The following is a 19,518-nucleotide window of genomic DNA, read 5'->3' as shown; positions in this document are numbered from 1 at the left end:
AGTCCATAAAAAGTTATTTTCTTGTTGCCAAAACAAATCGGAGAGCAGCTGGAAATCCTAATAATTATCATCATCTGGGTCAGTTTCTATGAACCAAAGGCTTTAACGTTTTAATTGGTTGTGTATTCATCACAAGCCATACTGTTAAACTCACAGTTACCTTTTTTTAAATTTTTTAAAAATGTGTTTATTTTATTTTTGTTAGTCATTCTCTTACCTAATTGGTTATTTATTTTACAGATCAATACCTGTTTTTCTTAGCCTAATTTGTTTGTTTTATATGAATTATTGGTGAATAAATTAAAATGGAAAAAAATGTATATGCACTAATTCATGAATAAATTAAAATATAAAAAATACATGCACTAATTTGTGAATAAATTAAAACGGAAAAATAGAAAAATATACAGAACTACTAAATAACTGATGGAAAAAACTATCACTAATTTCTTTTTGTCAGGAGTTGCTGATTGGTTGTTGCTGATTGGTTGTGAGCTTTTTGTGTAATTTTTATAAATGGTATTTATTTTGCAATAGAAAAAAAAGATACTACATAACTACTAATTAACAAACAAATAAAATACAGAAGCATAAGATAGCTGATGAAAAAAAGCAAACAAGCATATAGAACTACTATAAATAAAATTGACAAAAAACTACAATAAATGTTTTTCTGTAGAAGTTTCTGATTGATTGTGAGCGTTTTGTGTAGCTTCTATAAATGATATTTATTGTACAATAGAAAAAAAACACGCACAAAAGAAACAAAAAGAAACATACAGAACTACTAAATTACTGACAAAAAAAAATTATCTGTAAGTTGCAGTTTATGAGTATTTTTTGTGTAGTTGGCTTGGTGTGTTTTATAAATGGTATTTATTTTGCATTAGAAAAAAATAATAAAAACTCACCGTCACCTTCCTTCCCTGCTGTTCCTGAACGACTTCGTCCCCTTCCTCCTCTTCCTCTTCCTCGTCTTCACCATTAAGATACAGAACGTTCTGGATGCCATCTTGACTGGGTAGGCCCTCCAGCTGACCCAAGTCTTCCACGTCAACTGAACACGAAAATGGAGGGAGAGTTAAATAACCAAGAGTCAGTAGAACCAGACATTAAGTAAGAAAAAAAACTGCAAAGAAAATTAAAGATATTGACTAATCTCACAGCTCTGGAGGCTTCAAAGTAGCTAATATTGCCTTTGCGAGGACGTTTGGTACTAATGTCTGGTACCTGAACCGTCTCCGTCCAGGCTGTAATCACGTGGGAACATGATGCCGCATCCCATGATGTCCCCTTTGAAGCAGCGGGGCCCAAAAGCGTCTCCAACTCCGATGCCGTAGAAGATCTTCCCATCATCTGTCAAAGACACGCATCTGATTAATTTAGGATCACCTGGTCACACTTTCATTTCCGCCCCATTAACTTTCCACATTTTGTCAAATCTCCACCACAAAGATCTACAGTATGTATTTTATTTGGACTTCACATGACTTGACAATAACAGTCAACACATCAGCCTTCCACTGACAAGCAATGATCAAACATACGCTAAAGGAATGTTATTGTATTGCATTTTAGGCAATAATATTTTTATTTTCTTATCTTAAAAAATTAATTGAAATATTTATTTATTTGCATCGTTTACTGTATTCCTAATAGTGTGTAAAAATCTGTCGAATGTGCCAAGTTTATTAACAGATTAATCAATTAATCATCAGAATAATTGATTGCAAAAACAAGTGTTAGTTGCAGCTCTATGCCTATACCTCACTTTGCAAACTTTTTGGTTGTAACAAAATGTGAAAATGTTCTTGAAGAATAAATACTTTTGCAGGACAAAGTAAATCTCAAAAACTGCAGAAATGTTTGCATAACATAAAAAGAAGAACGCCTTGAGAAAGAAGGTACTGTGCATATTTCATATTTCACTCTTTCACAATCGTCTTCAGAGCTTTGCAATTTTCCACATCAGGTTCAACACACTGGGAACATCCAGAACATCCCGACATTCCACTCAGGCGATGATGAGCAAAAGCCAGAAGAAGCAGGGCTTGTTAAAACAGTCAAGTACAACCAAAATAAAAAGACATCGACAACATCCAAAGAAAATCATCAAAACAACACATCCTACAGTTGTTAGAGACAACAAAGGAGCAAAGAAGAAGAAGAAAAACACTGCAGAGATAGCCTGCAGACAAGTGCTCCTCAAGCAGAGCGGGATGGCTGCTGCTTGTAAATATTTATGGAGTTGTCATGGGATCCATCCCCAGCTCAGGATACTGTTTAAACAGCCTCTATCGGAGCACTGGGAGCCAGACAGACACTGTATCATTACAGCTCCCATGCGGGCCCTTGTAACAACAAAGCACACAAGGCAAACAGAGGGGGCACGGCCCAGCAGGGCTAAAAATACGGGGCCTTTTTGGAGCGCGACAAGGACTGAAACTGGAAGTGAGGATGCAGAGATCCAGGTTTGGGCCTGGATGGTGGGAAGTAATGGGGCAGCAAAGGTAGGACAAGCAGGGAGACGTGATCAGATGTCACAGAAGAAGAAAGAATTGTCTCTTAAACTAGATGAATCAGAAAAGAACGATTATAAGATATGTGTTCTGGGATCAGACCACCCAGGACAGAGGTTTAATGAGTATTTTAAATGCTTTTCTCATGTTATTGATGCCCTACTTTGTGGCTATAAGGCTCCTTTTTACTAACAGTCATGTTTAGAAGAGTTGTTTCTATCTCTGTTGATTGCATTTTGATTGTTTTGGATCCATTTTTATTTCTCAGGTTCCGAGGATTCTTTGTTCAGGTGTGTCTCCTGGTCAGAAACTCTGTTTGTCTTTCTCATAGAAAGTATTCAAAGCCCAGTGTGTTTGGGTTTTCTCTCTCTCCTTTCTGTTTTTCAACTCTAATCCAGTCGGAGCAGATGGCTGATCAAAACCGAGCCTGGTGCTGGTTCTGCTGAAGTTTTGCTGGTTAAAAGGGAGTGGTTCTTCTCCGCAGTTGCCAAAAGCATCCAATGCCATTGGTTGGGCTTCCTTAGATGTTTTACTACTTGATCAGCTGAATTTAACTATACAGTACTGGATATTAATCTACCAATATCACTGGAACATAAAGGAAAGATTCAGGATGGATTCACACCAGCCCTGTTTAGTCCGCTTTAATCAAATTCTAGAAAGTCCGGTTTGTTTGGGGAAGTGTGAATGCGCAATCGATTCAAAAGAGCGAACTGTGGTTCGTCTAAAAACCTCGGTCTCAGTTTGGTTGAAGTGAACTCTGGTGTGATTTGGACGTCTATGTCAATGCGTGGACATAGGCATCAAATAGCGGACCAGAGACCGCTCCAAAAACAAGAAATGGACCACAGTGTAGGGCATTGTGGGTAATGCAACCAAAACAAACATGCTAGCTTAGTGCTAGCAGAAGGTACTGCTTGTTGTCTTTTACCAAAGACAAAAGATAAATCCTACAACCTCTAAAATCTGACCTCACTCCCTTTTTGATTACATTAAGTGAAGAATGTAATCTTCACATAATGTCAGTGTCTTCTTCAGAGGTTTATATGTCATTTCCTTCAGTGGTTCTTGGCGCAGTGCCCCTACAGGCGAGAAGGAAACAGGCTTTTCAATTAGTTTGGATTGTTTAACACAGTGCAGTGTGAAAGTGATTCGCAGCAGCTTAAGAGGTAGATAATGTTGGAGTTTTGTTCCCTATTGAACCAAGTCTACGGGGCTAACAGGTGTGAAACAGCCTCAGAATTGACTGGAAAGGCACTAAGAACACCCATCGGTTCAAAGATGGCGGCATTATGACAAGTTTATACCAAATGCTGCAGAATTAATCAAGCTTACATGGAAATATCACAGTTTGCACAGAAAGATAAAGATAGCAACACACAACACGAGATGATTTGGGGTTTAGTTACTCTTCGAAACTTGAGTCTTTGGTTTATGTGCAACTCAATTCCAAGTTGCAATCTTAAGAGCCACGTTCCTCGATGCTGTTTTCCGAAATTTGTAGTTAATCAGCGAGTCTTATGGACTGAAGAGAAACCCTGATTTGGATTAATTGTGGGTCGTTAAAAAGACAATAAAAGGGTCCAGGATGTGATCAACTGGTTACCAAAACAGAACTGCAGACTTTATATGGACAGCATGTCGTTTTCACTGACGTGAAGAAGTTTTTATGACATCAACCTTGATGAAAGATGGGGATCAATTTAGTTAAAGTGCCCCCTTTAATTGTTATTAAAGTATGTTATCCAAACCCCTAACACCCTGTTAGGAAAGAAGGCATCATTCTTCTTAGATAACATGTTGCTATTGGACAGCTGTTTTTGGAGACGTAGATCAGATTAGAGCATGTCACTGATGGAGAGCACTCAGGTCAGACTGAGCACTTTATCTGCGGCTGCATGGGGGCGATGGCGGTCGGGCCAAAGCTTCAGCTGCGGGCGTTGAGTCACAGCACGAGTGAGTCAAAGATGAGAGGTTTTCAAAAGGTTAACGGCCCCATGACCCGCTAACCTGCACCAGCCAGAGCTGGGCAGAGTACCAAAAAAATTTATTCAAGTAAAATAATCACTCCTAACATATTTGTACTCAAGAAATTATTGAAGTAGGAGTAAAAATGTTTTTGGCAGAAGACTTACTCAAGTACAGATCAAATTATCAATCATTTAACATTTAAAAGTTACAGCATCAGATAGGCCAAAATATAAAGTTAAGTGGGATTGTTGGTATTTTAAGGACCAAAATGACAATCATTCATATAAGGAACAAAAAATAACAAAATCAGGCAAAAGAAAATTGGATTTGTGCCACATTTTAATGCTGTGTGGATGTCATAATAGCATCACATGGAGCCCAAGTAAGCTCACAATCTGCTAGATTTGGACAGCTTTGGTAAAGTCAAGAGTCCTTTCAATTTGAAGATTTATTGTTCTCAATATAAACCCCAACATCTGCTATGAATTAAAGCACTACAAAAGCACTGTTTTACAAAACATTTTTGGTTTAGTTTCTAGTACAAACATCTTAATACTCTTGAAATAACACAAAAGTAACTTTTAAGCAAGAAATAGTAGCTTGTTTAGGTCAATAACTCTTTAATATTGATGAAAAAGTTCTAGATATAAAATGTCTGGTGCCACTGGGAGATTATTTCACTTATAACTTGTACTTTTTCATCAATATTAAGGAATTATTGAGCTTAAAACAAGCTCATAGTTCGTACTGAAAAGCTACTTGCAGGTTAGTTTTGCCTTATTTCAAGTGTACTGATGCTTGCACCATAAAGTAGATGAAATATACTTTTGTTTTTGCAGCAAATGGTTGAGATTAAACGCACATACCACAAATTATTATTTGCTTAAATAGATATACGCACTAAGATCAGTCTCACTGCATACTCCTAGAAAAAGTTTTAGTAAGATTTTATCTTTTTGCGTGTATATTTAAGTGCGCTATAATTTGTGGTGTGAATTAAATCAATCAAAAGTTTCACTGGCTGATTATTTCACTTATAAAATGGGAAAAATGTAACAAGTTAAAAAATAATCTTAAAACAAGCTATATTTTACTAAAACATTATTTATGAGTTAGTTTTGTCTGTTTTTAAGTGTACTAAGTTATTTGTATTAGAGACTAGAGACAGATATACTTGGTGAGATTTTGTGAGTGAAATGCAAACACATGAGATTTTTAGCAACAGCAGGCAGAAAATAAGAGAATTAAAGTTTTAATAATCTCTTATTGAAGCATGCTGTGGTGATAGGGCACACTGCGGTGCGTATAAAGCTGTTTTTGCATTAGGTATTTGTCGCCCCCCCTGCCAGATAATGTCCACATGCAATTCCTGAGGTTGCTGGGCTGTAAGCAGAGAGGAGAGGAAGGAGCCACCGGACCGGAGCTTTCACCGTATCCCGAGCATGGGAAGACAAACCTCTTACACACGACATGGAAAACCACACGGATCATTTTCAGTCACTAGCAAATAAGATTAATGGCGGCTCTGCAGGGGCGTGCGCATATCTGTGGCGTCCAGCAAGCAGCGGCCAAACCAGACGGACCGCAGTGCAGCAGCTCTGGCACTGGTACGGTGAGCCTCTAAATGACTGGTCCTGTCTGTCACTCGGCACGAAGGCATCATCCGCAGACTCCGGCAGGACGTCCAGCATCAACTGTTATTACTACTAATGCATCCGGAACTATAACTGCAATCTGCAGTGGGATACGGCGGATTTAAGACCATAAACTTGAACTAAAAACATGCCGGGAATGCGCAGAGTGGACGGGAAAATGTTCCTTGATTGCTGATCCGGACAACAGACGTGACCTCCAAAAATAACGTGGCAAAAACCAGCAAACAGAAAGTGTCTTTTATGGCATTTTTAGAGTAGAAACAACAAAAATTTACAACAAGAAAGATCAACAGAGATAAAGTCCAGGTGTCTCCTAAAAGCTCTGGACAGATAAGGACAAACATGATGTGGCAATGCATTGTGAGCAGAGTGGTAAAAGTAACTAGTTACATTTATGCAATTACATTTATTTGAGGAGGTTTTTTTTGTTGTTTTTTTTGAGTAATTTATTGCTACTCTTACTTGCATAAAATTTCTGTATTCTCTACCCACTGAATGAAAAACAAACATGTTTTAACCAAAAGTTCACCAGACACAGACACACACCTGCAGTTTCATTATTTTTATTTATTTATTTTTTAAAGAAACCGTTTTGGAAAAAAATTATTTTGCCTAATTTTATAATTTTTTGCTGCTTGTATGAATTATTGTCATTTTCATCCTTAAAATACCAAAATTTTCACTTAACTATATTTTGGTACATCAGATTATGCAACTTTTAAATGAAAGTTTACTCAAAACTTGAGTAAACTTTTTACTTAAATACTTTTTTAATTATCTTGGATGGCTACTTTTTACTTTTACTTAAGTACAAATATGTTGAAGTAGTAATTCTCTTACTTGAGTGTAATTTTTGGGTTTTCTACCCACCTCTGATTGTGAGATAAACAGTACGAAGAGTATTTTGTTCAGAATAATAACAACCACCTTTGAGGTGCTTTTCTATCAGGGCAGCTAATCTCACAGCTCAGATAGTGAAGGGTGCTGAAGCCTTTCCATGGGAAGCTGTGGATGTTTTATTCAGATCCCTACAAAGATAATCTTCATAGATCTGCAGGAAACAAGAACAAACTCTGACAATACAGATGACTCACGCCGGGTTTTATTTACTCCAAGCTTTCGCAGATATGATCAACATCTCAACCTGACAATATCTTTTCTTTTTTCTCTCCAGCTGTTTGTGTTACTCAACATTCCTGTGAAGTTGTTCATTGATTGGTTTCCATCTAAAGCATTTGTGTGATAACTTTTTGGCTGCGTTTACACTGCAGGCTTTAAGGTTCAATTCCATTTTTTTAGAGAAATATATATATATTGATTTTTTTTGCTTGGTCGTTCACATTTCAAAATATATGCGACTTGTATGTGATTTTCTGTGAACAGCAAACGAGCTAAAAGTGTCTCGCATGCGCAGTAGAGGGCGCAATAAAGTCACACTTAAAGAGCATGCTCAGAGTTTTACCAACCGCCATAAAAAAAAGAAAGAAGAAGAAGTGCTCACGATTGCAGAAGTAAATGTGGATGCTAATGGAGGAGCGTAGCTTGTTGTCTGACCAGAACCAGCACATTAACAACTTAATCCTCATTATGGTTCGTCATGGCTGTTTTTCTTCCCGCTTGCGAGTATCAGGGGGCAGAATAGTGACGTTTGTCGAGTATCAATGACGTTGAGATCGGATGAATGCGACCTGGCCGCTCTTTTCACATTTGAAAAGATCTGACATGTATTAGATATGGGCCACATATTCAAGTAGCCTGGGTAGTCTTCGAAAAAACCCGATCTGTATTAAGGCTGTCATGAAAGGTCAGATACGGGTCGCATTAAGGAAAAAAAACAAAACAGATTTGGGTCACTTCAGGCTACAGTATGAATGTACAGTAGCTTCTGTCATGCCAGTACTCACGGCTCAAAAACTATTTTAAAAACTAAAATCACCAAAAATGTATTCTTTATTATTATGATTATTTTACCTACTTAACAATAAACTAAGCATGAGCTATTTTAATTTTTTTTTTTTTTTGGAGGAATAGGATAATGAATTCGAAATTTCTAACTGTTTTTGGATACCTTCTTAAAATAATTATCTAAGCCATTTTTGATAAAAACAAGGTCAGTGTTCAATTGAAAACACTTGCTGTATTTAGCCAAGTTTTAGTCCAGCAACTAAAAACAGATTTGAGTGCACTTAGGTGTCAATGAGTCGATCCGATTCTATCTACCATCAATGTAAAAAGTAAACCAGAAAGCTTGGAAAAGATTATCACTTTGTGTTTTGTTAGTAGTTGTGATTTAAAAGTTGTAGTTTTGTCCTAATTTATTCTTTAATTGTGTTCGGATGGCCACAAAAAATCTAAAAGCATCCTCAGATGTTTAAAGGAAGTCTGATTCATTCATTTTTCTTAAACTGGAGTAAGAAGGAAATTCCTCAAGCTGGAAAGAAATCATGAGAAAGTCTCACCTGCATGATAGGCGACGGACCCCCGGCTCCACCCAGGGTGTCTGTTCTTGGGATAATCCTGAAGGAAAAACGAAAGAAATGGTCACTTTAGGATTCTGTACCTTCAGAAGAAATAAGAGCGCCAGTCATTTCAAATCATCCTTATATCAATACATCTAATGCCTGCTTTTTCTGTAGTCTACTGATAGTCTGGTAGACAAAGGGATTATGGGTTTGAAACTATTAATCAGGCCTGATGGACTCTGAGAATTCAGAGCCACATAAAGACGGTTATAAAGTCAGCCTTCTATCACCTGAAGATCATTTCCAGGATTAAAGGACTAATGTCCCCAAGGTTGTATCAACTTTCCAGACCACTCAGGTCTTCTTGCTCTGGTCTACTCTACATCCCCAGAACCAAACATGGAGAAGCAGCTTTCAGTTTTTAAGCTCCACTAATCTGGGTTAACTTCCAGTAAACTGAAAAACAGCCGAAACACTGACTTCCTTTAAATCAAGACTAAAAACCTACCTGTTTAGAGTTGAATTTGAGTCATAACAACTGAAACATTAATAAATACATTTGATATGTATTTCCTCGGTGATTTGGATGACGACATTTTACAAGATGTAATGTTTATTGCTTGTCTCATAAATTATGATTGCATGATGTTTTTATGATGTGAATCACTTTTAACTGACTTGATGCTGAAATATGAAATGCAAAGAAACTTGACTTGACTTAATTTATGTAATTCAGGTGTTAAACATCTAAAATTTGTAGGACTCCGCTCCTCGAGGACTGATGTTGGACACCATCTGCACCATTTGCAAACTGATTTCGGTCTGTAACTACTCCGACTCTCAAGGTCGCCTTGTTTCCATCATCAGATATATGCAGGATAAGTGCTTCTTGTGTACCAAGAGAAATAACCATCGGCCCACTTGTGGATAAGATCAAGGGATGACTCAGAGGTAATTACCAGCGATTTTTATCTGTTTTCTAGGCTGCACCTCTATTATTGTAAAAACACACCACTGAACAAGAGGAAAGATTAACGGGGCAATGACTTCATGATCTTTCATCTTCCATTTGGCCCTCTTTTCTAAATAATTACTTACTTCTTTCCATTCTGTCCTCGCTGTTGAGTAAACTCCACTGCACTTATTTTATTATTAACAGGAACAGGAGGCCTACAAAAGACCTTTCATTTCTGTATTATGATAAGTCAGACCCAGTGGATGGCCAAAGGGAAAGAAAATAATTAACAAAACATCCAGAAAAGCTGGAGAAGGTAGACTAATTTCTCAAAAGCAAAGAAGGCAGGTGAAATTATTATTAGCACTTGTGTTGGGATGGGAAATCAACAAAAGAGTGACTAAATAACTACAGCTAAGACCGAGAACATTTCAAGGGAACATCATAGATCTTATCTGACAACGCAGCAGGGAATCTGTTAAGAAATGGAAATGCAAAGAGAAAAAGAAAGAAATAAAGACAGAGGACAGAGTAAGACATCAGTAGATAAAGACAAGAAGACACAGGAATGCAGCAGCAACCCTAAGATCTCTACATCCACCAAGTCTGCTGCTTCTAAACCACAAGCCCGAAGATTCCTCCGGCTCGCTGACATGTGGGCTGCATTTCCATGTGGAGAGGAGCAACGTCTCAAGAGTTTGCACCCTGATTGAGACACCAATATAATGTGTAATTTGGAGAAATGGTTCAAGAAAAACTAAAAAAAAAAAGATTTGAAAATCCAATAATGATTCTGTTCAGACCGCAGAACTCTACCCAGCTATTAAATGTCTATTTTCATCTCCATCATTGTAGTAACTGTTGTGAACATCACTTTTACTGTCTTGGTGTGCTTTATACATTAAATAAGAACTCTCTATAGGTGCAGAAAAACTAAACAACCCAACCAGAAGTTTAAATACACGGAATAAAAAGACACATCCACTTTTTTTTCTCAATGCCTGAAGTTTAATCAGACCAAAATTTTCTTGTTTTAGGTCACTTAGAATCACCAAGATTATTTCCATTTGACAAAAGCCATAAAAATGAGAGAAAGCTGCTACAGATTTAGAAGTTTACATACATGAAAAACATGAATTGGATCAAATGTTTTGGGTTTCCTTCAACAGCTTTCTCACAATAGTTTGCTGGAGTTCTGGACTATTCCTCCTGACAGAACTGGTGGAGCTGGGTCAGGTTTGTAGGCCGCCTCGCTTACACACACCTTTTCCGATTTTCCCACAAGGCTTTGTGATGGCCAGACCAGAACATTGGCTTTACTGTCCTTAAGCCACTTTTTAACCACTTTGGCCAGAAGCTGAGGGTTGTTGTCCATTTGGAAGACCAATCTTCCTTTAGATGTTGCTTCAATATTTACACATAATATTCTTCCTTTGTGATGCCATTTATTTTATGAAGTGCACCAGTTGCTCCTTCAGCAAAAACTGCCTCACAATAAGATGCTGCCATTAGGATGATAGAAGCATCCTTGTTTCTCCTCCAAATGTAACAATGGTCGTTATGTCCAAACAGTTCCACTTTAGTTTCATCAAAGTAAAGGAAATGTCTCGGCCATGTCGGTACAGGACACGTCTCTCTGTGGATAATGACACTGTCCCACCGGCTTTGGCTTTTGTTCTGGGGATGATTTGTCCGACACCTGTTTGCTAGCAGGAATGCAAAAGAATGGCAGTCCTGGGTGGCGTCCACAGCTTGGTGGAGCAGGACCTCCAATATCAGGTCATCCCATCTAAGTGGAATCTGAGCTTTCCACACTGTGGAAGAGTAAACAGGTTGAGGGGAAAAACCTGTGACAGTGAAGGTGCAGGCTGAGAGGAAAACCATGTGGAAGGAGATACAAATCATCGACTGCAGCTATCACACTGACATATCACAGAGGAGTCTAAAAATAAAGCTTAAGCCAGGTATTACCACAGACGTGAGAGTATGTTGTGTATGTGCTGAAGGAACACTATATGGGAGGGTGAAGCAGTGGGTTCTGTTTGTACGTGCCAAACTTATAGGGGTTGGGCAGAGACCATGTGGAGAACTAATGCAGGTCTGTTTGTTTAGCCTCATGTCATCAGGTTGAAACCTCCAGGCCCCCACAGCATAACAATGACTCTCTGATCTGTAAGCATCTGTGTTGGCGTTTCCCTAAAGTTTTATGGATGCAGGGCGGAAAAAGAAAAACAGACAACTTACTTAATTTGCTCTGCTGCTGACAGGATTGCAGATAAGGATCTTAGGGAAGATTAGGCCGTGTAATTTTATCCAAACTATTGCTCATACACAACATCATGTCCAAACACTGAGTACTCTCCAGTTGAAAACATAAAAGCAAACTTCACGCTAAGGATGCTACCATTGTTTCTCGTTGTTGTAATGCTCTGAGAAAAGTTGTCTCAATGCTGAGGATTGAGAAGTTATTGCTATAAATGCCAATATTGTTGTTTTGAGACAATTTTAAAGTAATATAATGATAATAATGGCATAATAATACAAGGACATATTTTCAAAGATCAATAAACTTCTAATTCTACTGAACATTTAATTGGTACTGGAAGACATTTTAAATATCCAAAATAAATAAACCTAACACCAAATAAAATAAATTCTGAAGTCTCTGTAAACAAAACTGCCCTTCAAAAACAGGTTAGTAGAGACAAAAGCACCAGACTGAAGACTTTCATCATCCAGTTTTTGGTAGAGAGAGAAAGAAAAGAGAAATCGATAAACGATGAAAATGGAAATTATTGAGCTTGTTCTAATTTATTGTGCAATTCATTGATTTATTGCGTATTGTGACATGCCTACTGCTTAACACCGTATTTTAGTATCAACTTTGGTGTAAACAACGTCATCATAGTACCATGTCTTTGCTGGCGCAGAGGAAAGAAACACTCAGGGTGTTTTTGCACCTAATATTCCAGTAGACCCAGTTTGATTGGAGACTAAAATTCCAATATTTGTGAAATTTTCAGTTCCTGCAGTTCTGTATCACACTGCTCTGTGTTAAACCAACCAACTCTTTGTACAATCTGTTCCATCACTCGCCTGTGGTACCAAGATCTACTAAGGTCAACAGTTTTCCAGTCAATCAGTGCCCCCAAAAAACAAATGGTGCTCTTGGATTGCAGTAGTTTTTTGTTCTAGTGTCTACTTTAAATATCTTACAACACTTGTAATAAGACAAAAGTAACTTTTTAACAAAATATAGGAGCTTCTTTTAAGTCAATAATTCCTTAATATTGATGAAAACGTTGTAGTTCCACTGGTGGATTATTTCACTTGTAACAACAGAAAAATATATTGCTAAAAGTGAAAAACTCTGCCAGTGGAACAAGTACTTTTTCATCAATATTAAGGAATTATTGACTTAAAAAAAGCTCCAATAAATGGCTGAAAAGTAATTTTTAAGTTAGTACACTTGAAATAAGAGAAAACTAAGATATTTGCACTAGAAATTAGATTAAAATACTTGGTGAGGTTTTGTGTTTTTGCAGTGTTGCAAGTGCTAACTAAACGTTACTAAATTCTGAGGAGGTGTATGTAAACTTCTGGTTTCAACTGAACAAGTGCGACCTTAGTGCCAAGTCTGCAGCCTCATTTGAAAAGCTTAACGTGCCGTAAACAAAACCCATTTCCACATGGCACTTCATCTTCCTGTTCTGCCTCATGTGCAGCCTCGCTATTACACAGGTGTCAAAGAGGTATTTATTTATAGCGGAGAGCGGGACCTTCCTGCTGCTCCTCAACGAGATCTGGATGAAATCTGAACTACTGCGTGAGCAAATACCGAGCTGTGGATGTGAGGGCTCAGGGTATTCCCACTGCCAAATCATAGAAAGCATCAGGATGTAGTTTATTGCAACTGGAGATATGGAAATAAAATGGAAGAGGGTGTTTATTTAAAAGGCAGGTCATTGAATTATTTCCAATTCCTCCTTACCATACCAAACCCATTTGAGCTGTCAGTTGAGTCCATGAGTAATTAGGCTTTAGGGTGGAGGACTGGAATAGGCATTGTTTGACTTAATGAGTGAAACTGGCTTCAGGTTAGCAGGTATTTGTCAATTTGACAAGATAATGGTGTGAGGGGTGGGGGCGAACGGGTAGGAAAATCTGGATCATTTGGAGCTTGCTCTGACTCCTGCGTGAATGTGTGATACAAATTTATCTGTCAACTTTTGTTGCAATATTTCCAAAGGCTGAGCTGGCCACGTCTATTCAGAAAGTTAACCAGCAAAATAAAAAAAGGGGGAAAAAAGCCTTAAGTCAATATGTCCAGCAGAAACAGCGGCAGAGAGTTCCTGGTTAAATGGAAAGTGATTTGTGTTAATATTCCAGCCTGTATTGTTTGCATGCTGTGTGAAACAGATTACATGGAAAACCTGGAAACCGTTTTGCGACTTTCACGCCACTTTTCCTCGATGGCTTTATAATAGGAGCCAGATGCAGCAGGAAAAGAACCACGAGAATTAATAAAGTAAAATAGTGCTGAGCTCTAATCTCAAAGGAATTGCTGCAGGTAACCTAAAGTAAACATTAAAATACAAGGAGTGAATGTGTGTGTTTAGCTTTCAAAGAACAAAGACGTTATTTGTGAACATGACAAAAAGCGACATTTCTGTGATTAATTGGGTAACTTCGTAGAAATTACGCGGCTTTGACTTTGAGTCAAACACAAATATGTCTGGTCTGACTTCTAAGAAAGAGTGAACTGTTCCTTTAATTCAAGTGGCTGCTTATTCACATCACTGTTTGCTATTGGCACAGTTTGTTTTTCTGAGTTATCAGCTTCTAAGCATTCTTCACTTTAAGAGTAAGTACTTTCAGTCGAGATTTATAGAGACTCAGGTCTCCAGATATTTTTGCATGTTTTTTTTTACAACATTCTAGATATTTTAATAAGAAGCACTCATCTAGTTTAATTTAATTATCTATAAGATAAAAAGTTTGATAAACCAGGCACAGCTCATCACCAAGTCAATGCCATCTCTACAGTGAAGTATGGTGGTGGCAGCATAATGCTTTTGGGTAGTAAGGGTAGTTGTCTTGGTGGTTTTGATTTAAAAAAAAAAACAAGCATATCAATGTGCATGCAGTGAAGTAGCTCTTTACCGCACCTGGCAGTCACACCGAAGAGTTCAATTTCTGTCTCATCAGACCTCAAGTGTTGTCAGTCATTTTTGCACAGAAAAATCTTACCAAGTATTTTTGTCTACTTTTTAGAACCCTTGAAATAAGACAAAACTAAATTACAAGCAACTTTCCAGCAAGAAATATGAGCTCGTTTTAAGTCAAAAGTTTCTTAATATTGGTTGAAAGTACCAGTTCCTTCAGCAAATTGTTTCGCTTAAAACAAGACATTTTTCCTGTGCTACAAGTAAAATAATCTAGTATTTTTGTTAAAACAACATTAAGAAATCATTTACTTAAAGCAATATATATTGCTGAAAAGTTACTTTTAAATTAGTTTTGTCTTAGTTCAAGTATACTCAGATATTTGCACTAAAAAAACTTTTGTCTTTGCAACAAAATATTCAACCAAATAAGTAAGGAAATTGTGCGGCTTTCTTTTTAAGGTAAATATCTTCAATCCTACATCCCACCTATAATTTGTCCTTTTCTGATTGTTTATTAGAATATTTGAAATTATTTTGCAGTTGTAAAAAGAAACTAACTTAAATAAGGAATAAGGCTTTAAGAGTGTTTTCAATGTGCTGATTTTATCCTGCAGTGCAAAAGGTTTTATGATCAACATCTTGTCTCCATCAAATCAGCTTTTTATTTATGTGAAAGGAGAGAAATGCTTTCCATTTCTGGGAAATGGAAAGCAGAAATTTCCTACAACGTAGTCTGAGGAGGAGTTTATAGTGTTGGAAGAAGAAATCTACATAACTAACCTCTGCTGAGCTACACTGTTTTCACTCTATTGCACTAAGTAGAAATAAGGCCAAATGCTAAAGACAAGGAGAGTATGGAGAGTGCCCCTCTAAGCACAGGTGTGTCTGAAGTTATCCAAGCATTTACTTTGACAGCTCACCCTTCTTGCCAAGCCCAAGGCGATGTAGCACTTCTCCCCAGCATCAACTATCTCCACTTCATAGTAGTGGCAGCGGGTGGTGAGCGGCTGGCGGGCCTGAGCCAAACCAACGTCCATGATGCTCTTTCCTTTGCCAACATATTCCAGGAGCTGTGAGAGATTCGCAGAGAAAAGGAAAAAATGAGGTTTTATTCATTTTTCCATAGTCAGGTGCACCAGTTTAATACGACAAAGGTTGTTATTATTTACACTGTTTCCAGTTCAGTAACAAGAAACAAGGTCTTGTTCTGGAGATTGTAAGTTTTCATTGACAAGGATCGTGCTCTGCAAAAACACAAAAACTTAAGAAGTATTTTTGGTCTAGTTTCTGGAGCAAATATCTTGATACATTTCAAATAAGGCAAAACTAGCTTTCAGATAACCTTTCAGCAAGATATAGGAACTTGTTTTAATTCAATAATTACTTAATATTCAATGAATAGTTCCAGTGCCATTAGCAGATTATTTCATTTAAAACCTGGGGAAAATGTGATGAAATTTGACAACACTAAACTTTATTATTGTTAGCTTGTTTTAAGTAAAACATTCCTTCACATTTATGGAAACACACTAGTTATTAGTGAAATAATCTGCCAGTGGAACAAGATATCTTAACTTATAATATGGGAAACATTTATTTTTTCACTGGCAGATGTATTTATTTTTTAAAAGTTACGTTTAAGTTAATTTGGTAAAAATGTCTTTGTTATGACAACTTGACATTAACCAAGAAATCATAATCTGACATAAATTTGTTATAAAAGTATTACTGATAAAACTTTAAAAATTATGTAGCTTTATGTTATTAAAGCTAAAGTTTAAGTTTGTATTAAAAGTGTCGTGATTTACCGAATGACACTTTAAGAACAACAGTCATAAATGTTCATGAAGACTTATTCATGTTCATGACAGGTGTTATGTCATGTTTATGACTGTGTCATGACAGTCTTATTCACACCCCGCGAAATAAAGTGTTACCGTTAATTTTATCCTATTTTACATGTACCAAGTTACCTATGCTAGAAACTAGACCAAAAATACTTGGTAAGATTTTGTGTTTTTGCACCAAATATTTCCATTTTTAAAGCTTTCTGTGGTGGCTGGTTTCTGCAAAACGAGCTCTGTAGCACTTTAACCTGGAGGTTAAAATGTAAACAATTTGTGTCCAGGATGTGTGTGGTCTGCAGAATTGTTAGTATGTTCGTTTGTCAACATCTCCAAATATTTCCCAGGTATCAAATTTTCCCCAAGATATCAGGCTTATTTGCTAAACAAATAGAGTATGTTACATCGTCAAAAGCAACTTAAGGTAATAGGAGTGTTATTTTCCAATGGCATTGTGTCAGGTGAAACAAAAGGGCAAGGCAGCCAGGTGGTGATGGCAATAAGAATCATTTTTTCCCTTGTTTTGAACACAGGACTATCCCTAAGATTCAGCTCATTCTCTGAGTTCAGGTTAAATGGAAAACACACCTGATCAAACCTGAACTTTATGACTTACCTCCTCCAAGGGAACCAGACTGACACAGAGGATTTACCCACACAGCTAGCTTTTGCAGGTGCTTCTTAAATGAGTGGGCACTGTGATAAATTGAAGTGTCCAAACCCAGTAAAATCCCCACCAAAACGCCCACGGTGACTTACCTACAAGTACGGACAGGGATGTATATCATAATACTGCTACTTTCCAGGCTATTTTAATCTATTTTATTATAGATGTGAGGATTTGGATGAGCAGGAGGGCAGCTGAGCAACCACAAAGCCTTTAGGCTGAGAAATGTTTCCATTCAACATCGGTATTTGAGAGTGAGTACCCAGAAATGAAAACAGCCCCTGGTGAAAGGCTGAGATGACAGATGAGATAGGGGGTGGACAAAATCGCCGGTATATTACACCTTTGTCTTTCTGAGTGTGCAACCCCACCTGGGAGTGCTTTCCACTAGCCAGACACTTAATGGACACACCCCATGGGAAAAGTTTAATCATCTGGGTTAAAGAAGTCCCATGTTTGACAAAACCTTTACTGAGAAAACCAACTTCCTTCTGTTGTGCAATCTTTGCTAAGTAATTGTAAGTATCAGCATCAGTTAAACCACCCTAAAAGAAAAGTTTTCTCATTGTACAAACATAATCATGGTTGGTCTCTCCAAACCTTCACAATATAAGAAATCCCATTGCTGTTTACAGGCAAATGTGAGTCCGGATCGCATATCTCCTGGTAGGAATCGTGTATAAATCTTCACATTGTCAACATATTTGGCTATGATCTTGTTTTTAAACATATTACGATAAATATCCATTGTCATTTTGTTGTTTTCTTTCTTCCTCTACAGTAATTGTATTTTTACTTTAAGTTTATTGTACAGCACTTTTCAAATTGCTTTACACCATAAAAACATAATACAGCCAACAATTACAAAGTAAGCAATAATCGTTACATTTTGTCAAATGCCATTTTTCAAATCATCAAATATATAGATAAATGTTCCAGTTATTATGAATCAAAAGCATCTCTAAACAGGTGTGTTTTTAGCTTCAGTGTTTCAGCTGGAAGTTTATTGTGGAGTAGTGGAGCTTACAAACTGAATGCCGTGTCTCCATGTTTGGTTCTGGAAGGATGATACAACCTTGGAGACATTAGTCTTTAATCCCATTAATGTTCTTCAGGTGTTAGAAGGCTGACTTTGTAACTATCTTTATGTGACTCTGAAGGTTCAGGTCAGAGTCCATCAGATTTTGGGCCTGATCTCTGGCTTCAAGCTGTACTAAATGAATCCTGATGGTTCCTCTTTAGGTGATAAATAAACATAACTTCAGTTTTGGATAAAGGTTTAGCATCCCTACACACTGATTTGTTTTAAACATCTGTTCAGTGCTTGGATGGGTTCAGTGTCACATGGTAACATTGCAATGTTATGGTAACTAATCGTATTACTTGTTATAACCTCAGCCAAAAGGACTATATTAAATAGTAGGAGTCCCAGGATTAAACCTTGGGGTATCCCAAATGTTTAGGCTCCTTTCATAATACCAATCTGGTCATTTGACAGCTACATCCACACCAAGTCATTTTAAGGTCCTTGACTAGTCTCCATTAGAATATAAAATGTGTTATTCTGCTTCTTTCATTTTGAAAAACTGGCTAGAAATGCATTATTAATAAACAATAATGGCCTTGAGCAAAGCGCTGCACACTTTTAAGTGCAAAACCAAATGTTTTAACATGGGACAGTGAAATGTACATATCACATAGTTAAAGGAATCATGCGTACAAAATTCAAAATGTGATTTTCACTAAAGTGAGCTGATCAAACTAAGGCCTGAAGTAGTTATTTGTGAGTCACTGCAACTCTGATAAGATTACATTTTTAATCTTACAAGATCCTCTTTGCACTTCTCATCACTGAATACAACACAAGATATATTTAGCATTTAAACGCCACATTAAAAACTCACAACTTGCACTCTGTCTCCCAGCAACCAGCTTATCTGTGCAAATTAGAGGCGTGTGTGCTTCTCCCAGCTGGGAAGCCCAGCTCAGGTGCATCTTTCTTGGCAAAGAGCCTGGTCATCATGGCACTGTATTTAGTGCTGTGAAGATCATGGATGGCTCATTTCAGCTGCTTCCTTTTAATTATATCCGCAGCAGGAGGAGATGCGTAATGCAGCTGCACCGCTAAAAGCAATAAAACAAGTTACTTGGAGCACTGTGACCTGGTTTAATGAGGTTATAGTCTGGCATGAGCCAGCTTTGGTCTTTCCTTTCTCAAATCCTCTGACGCCAGTCGGCATAATGGAGAGCTCCTTCACTGCTCCATCCTTGGTGAAC

The 19,518-nt window shown here is 37.4% G+C and overlaps 1 protein-coding gene across 1 annotated transcript in view; it reads right to left on the bottom strand.

Moving 5' to 3' along the window:
- spryd3 (SPRY domain containing 3) overlaps positions 1-19,518 on the bottom strand; it is a 53,179-nt gene that overhangs the window by 11,600 nt on the left and 22,061 nt on the right. The window contains exons 7-10 of the mRNA XM_028010416.1: positions 15,651-15,800; positions 8,605-8,662; positions 1,231-1,356; positions 912-1,057 (exon numbers count right to left, since the gene is read on the bottom strand). Coding sequence (XP_027866217.1) covers positions 912-1,057; positions 1,231-1,356; positions 8,605-8,662; positions 15,651-15,800 — 480 coding nt within the window. The remainder of the gene's footprint in view (positions 1-911; positions 1,058-1,230; positions 1,357-8,604; positions 8,663-15,650; positions 15,801-19,518) is intronic.

The sequence above is a fragment of the Xiphophorus couchianus genome, chromosome 24, assembly GCF_001444195.1.
Source record: "Xiphophorus couchianus chromosome 24, X_couchianus-1.0, whole genome shotgun sequence".
In the NCBI taxonomy this organism is placed as follows: Eukaryota; Metazoa; Chordata; class Actinopteri; order Cyprinodontiformes; family Poeciliidae; genus Xiphophorus; species Xiphophorus couchianus.
This window is presented reverse-complemented; position numbering and strand designations above follow the sequence as displayed.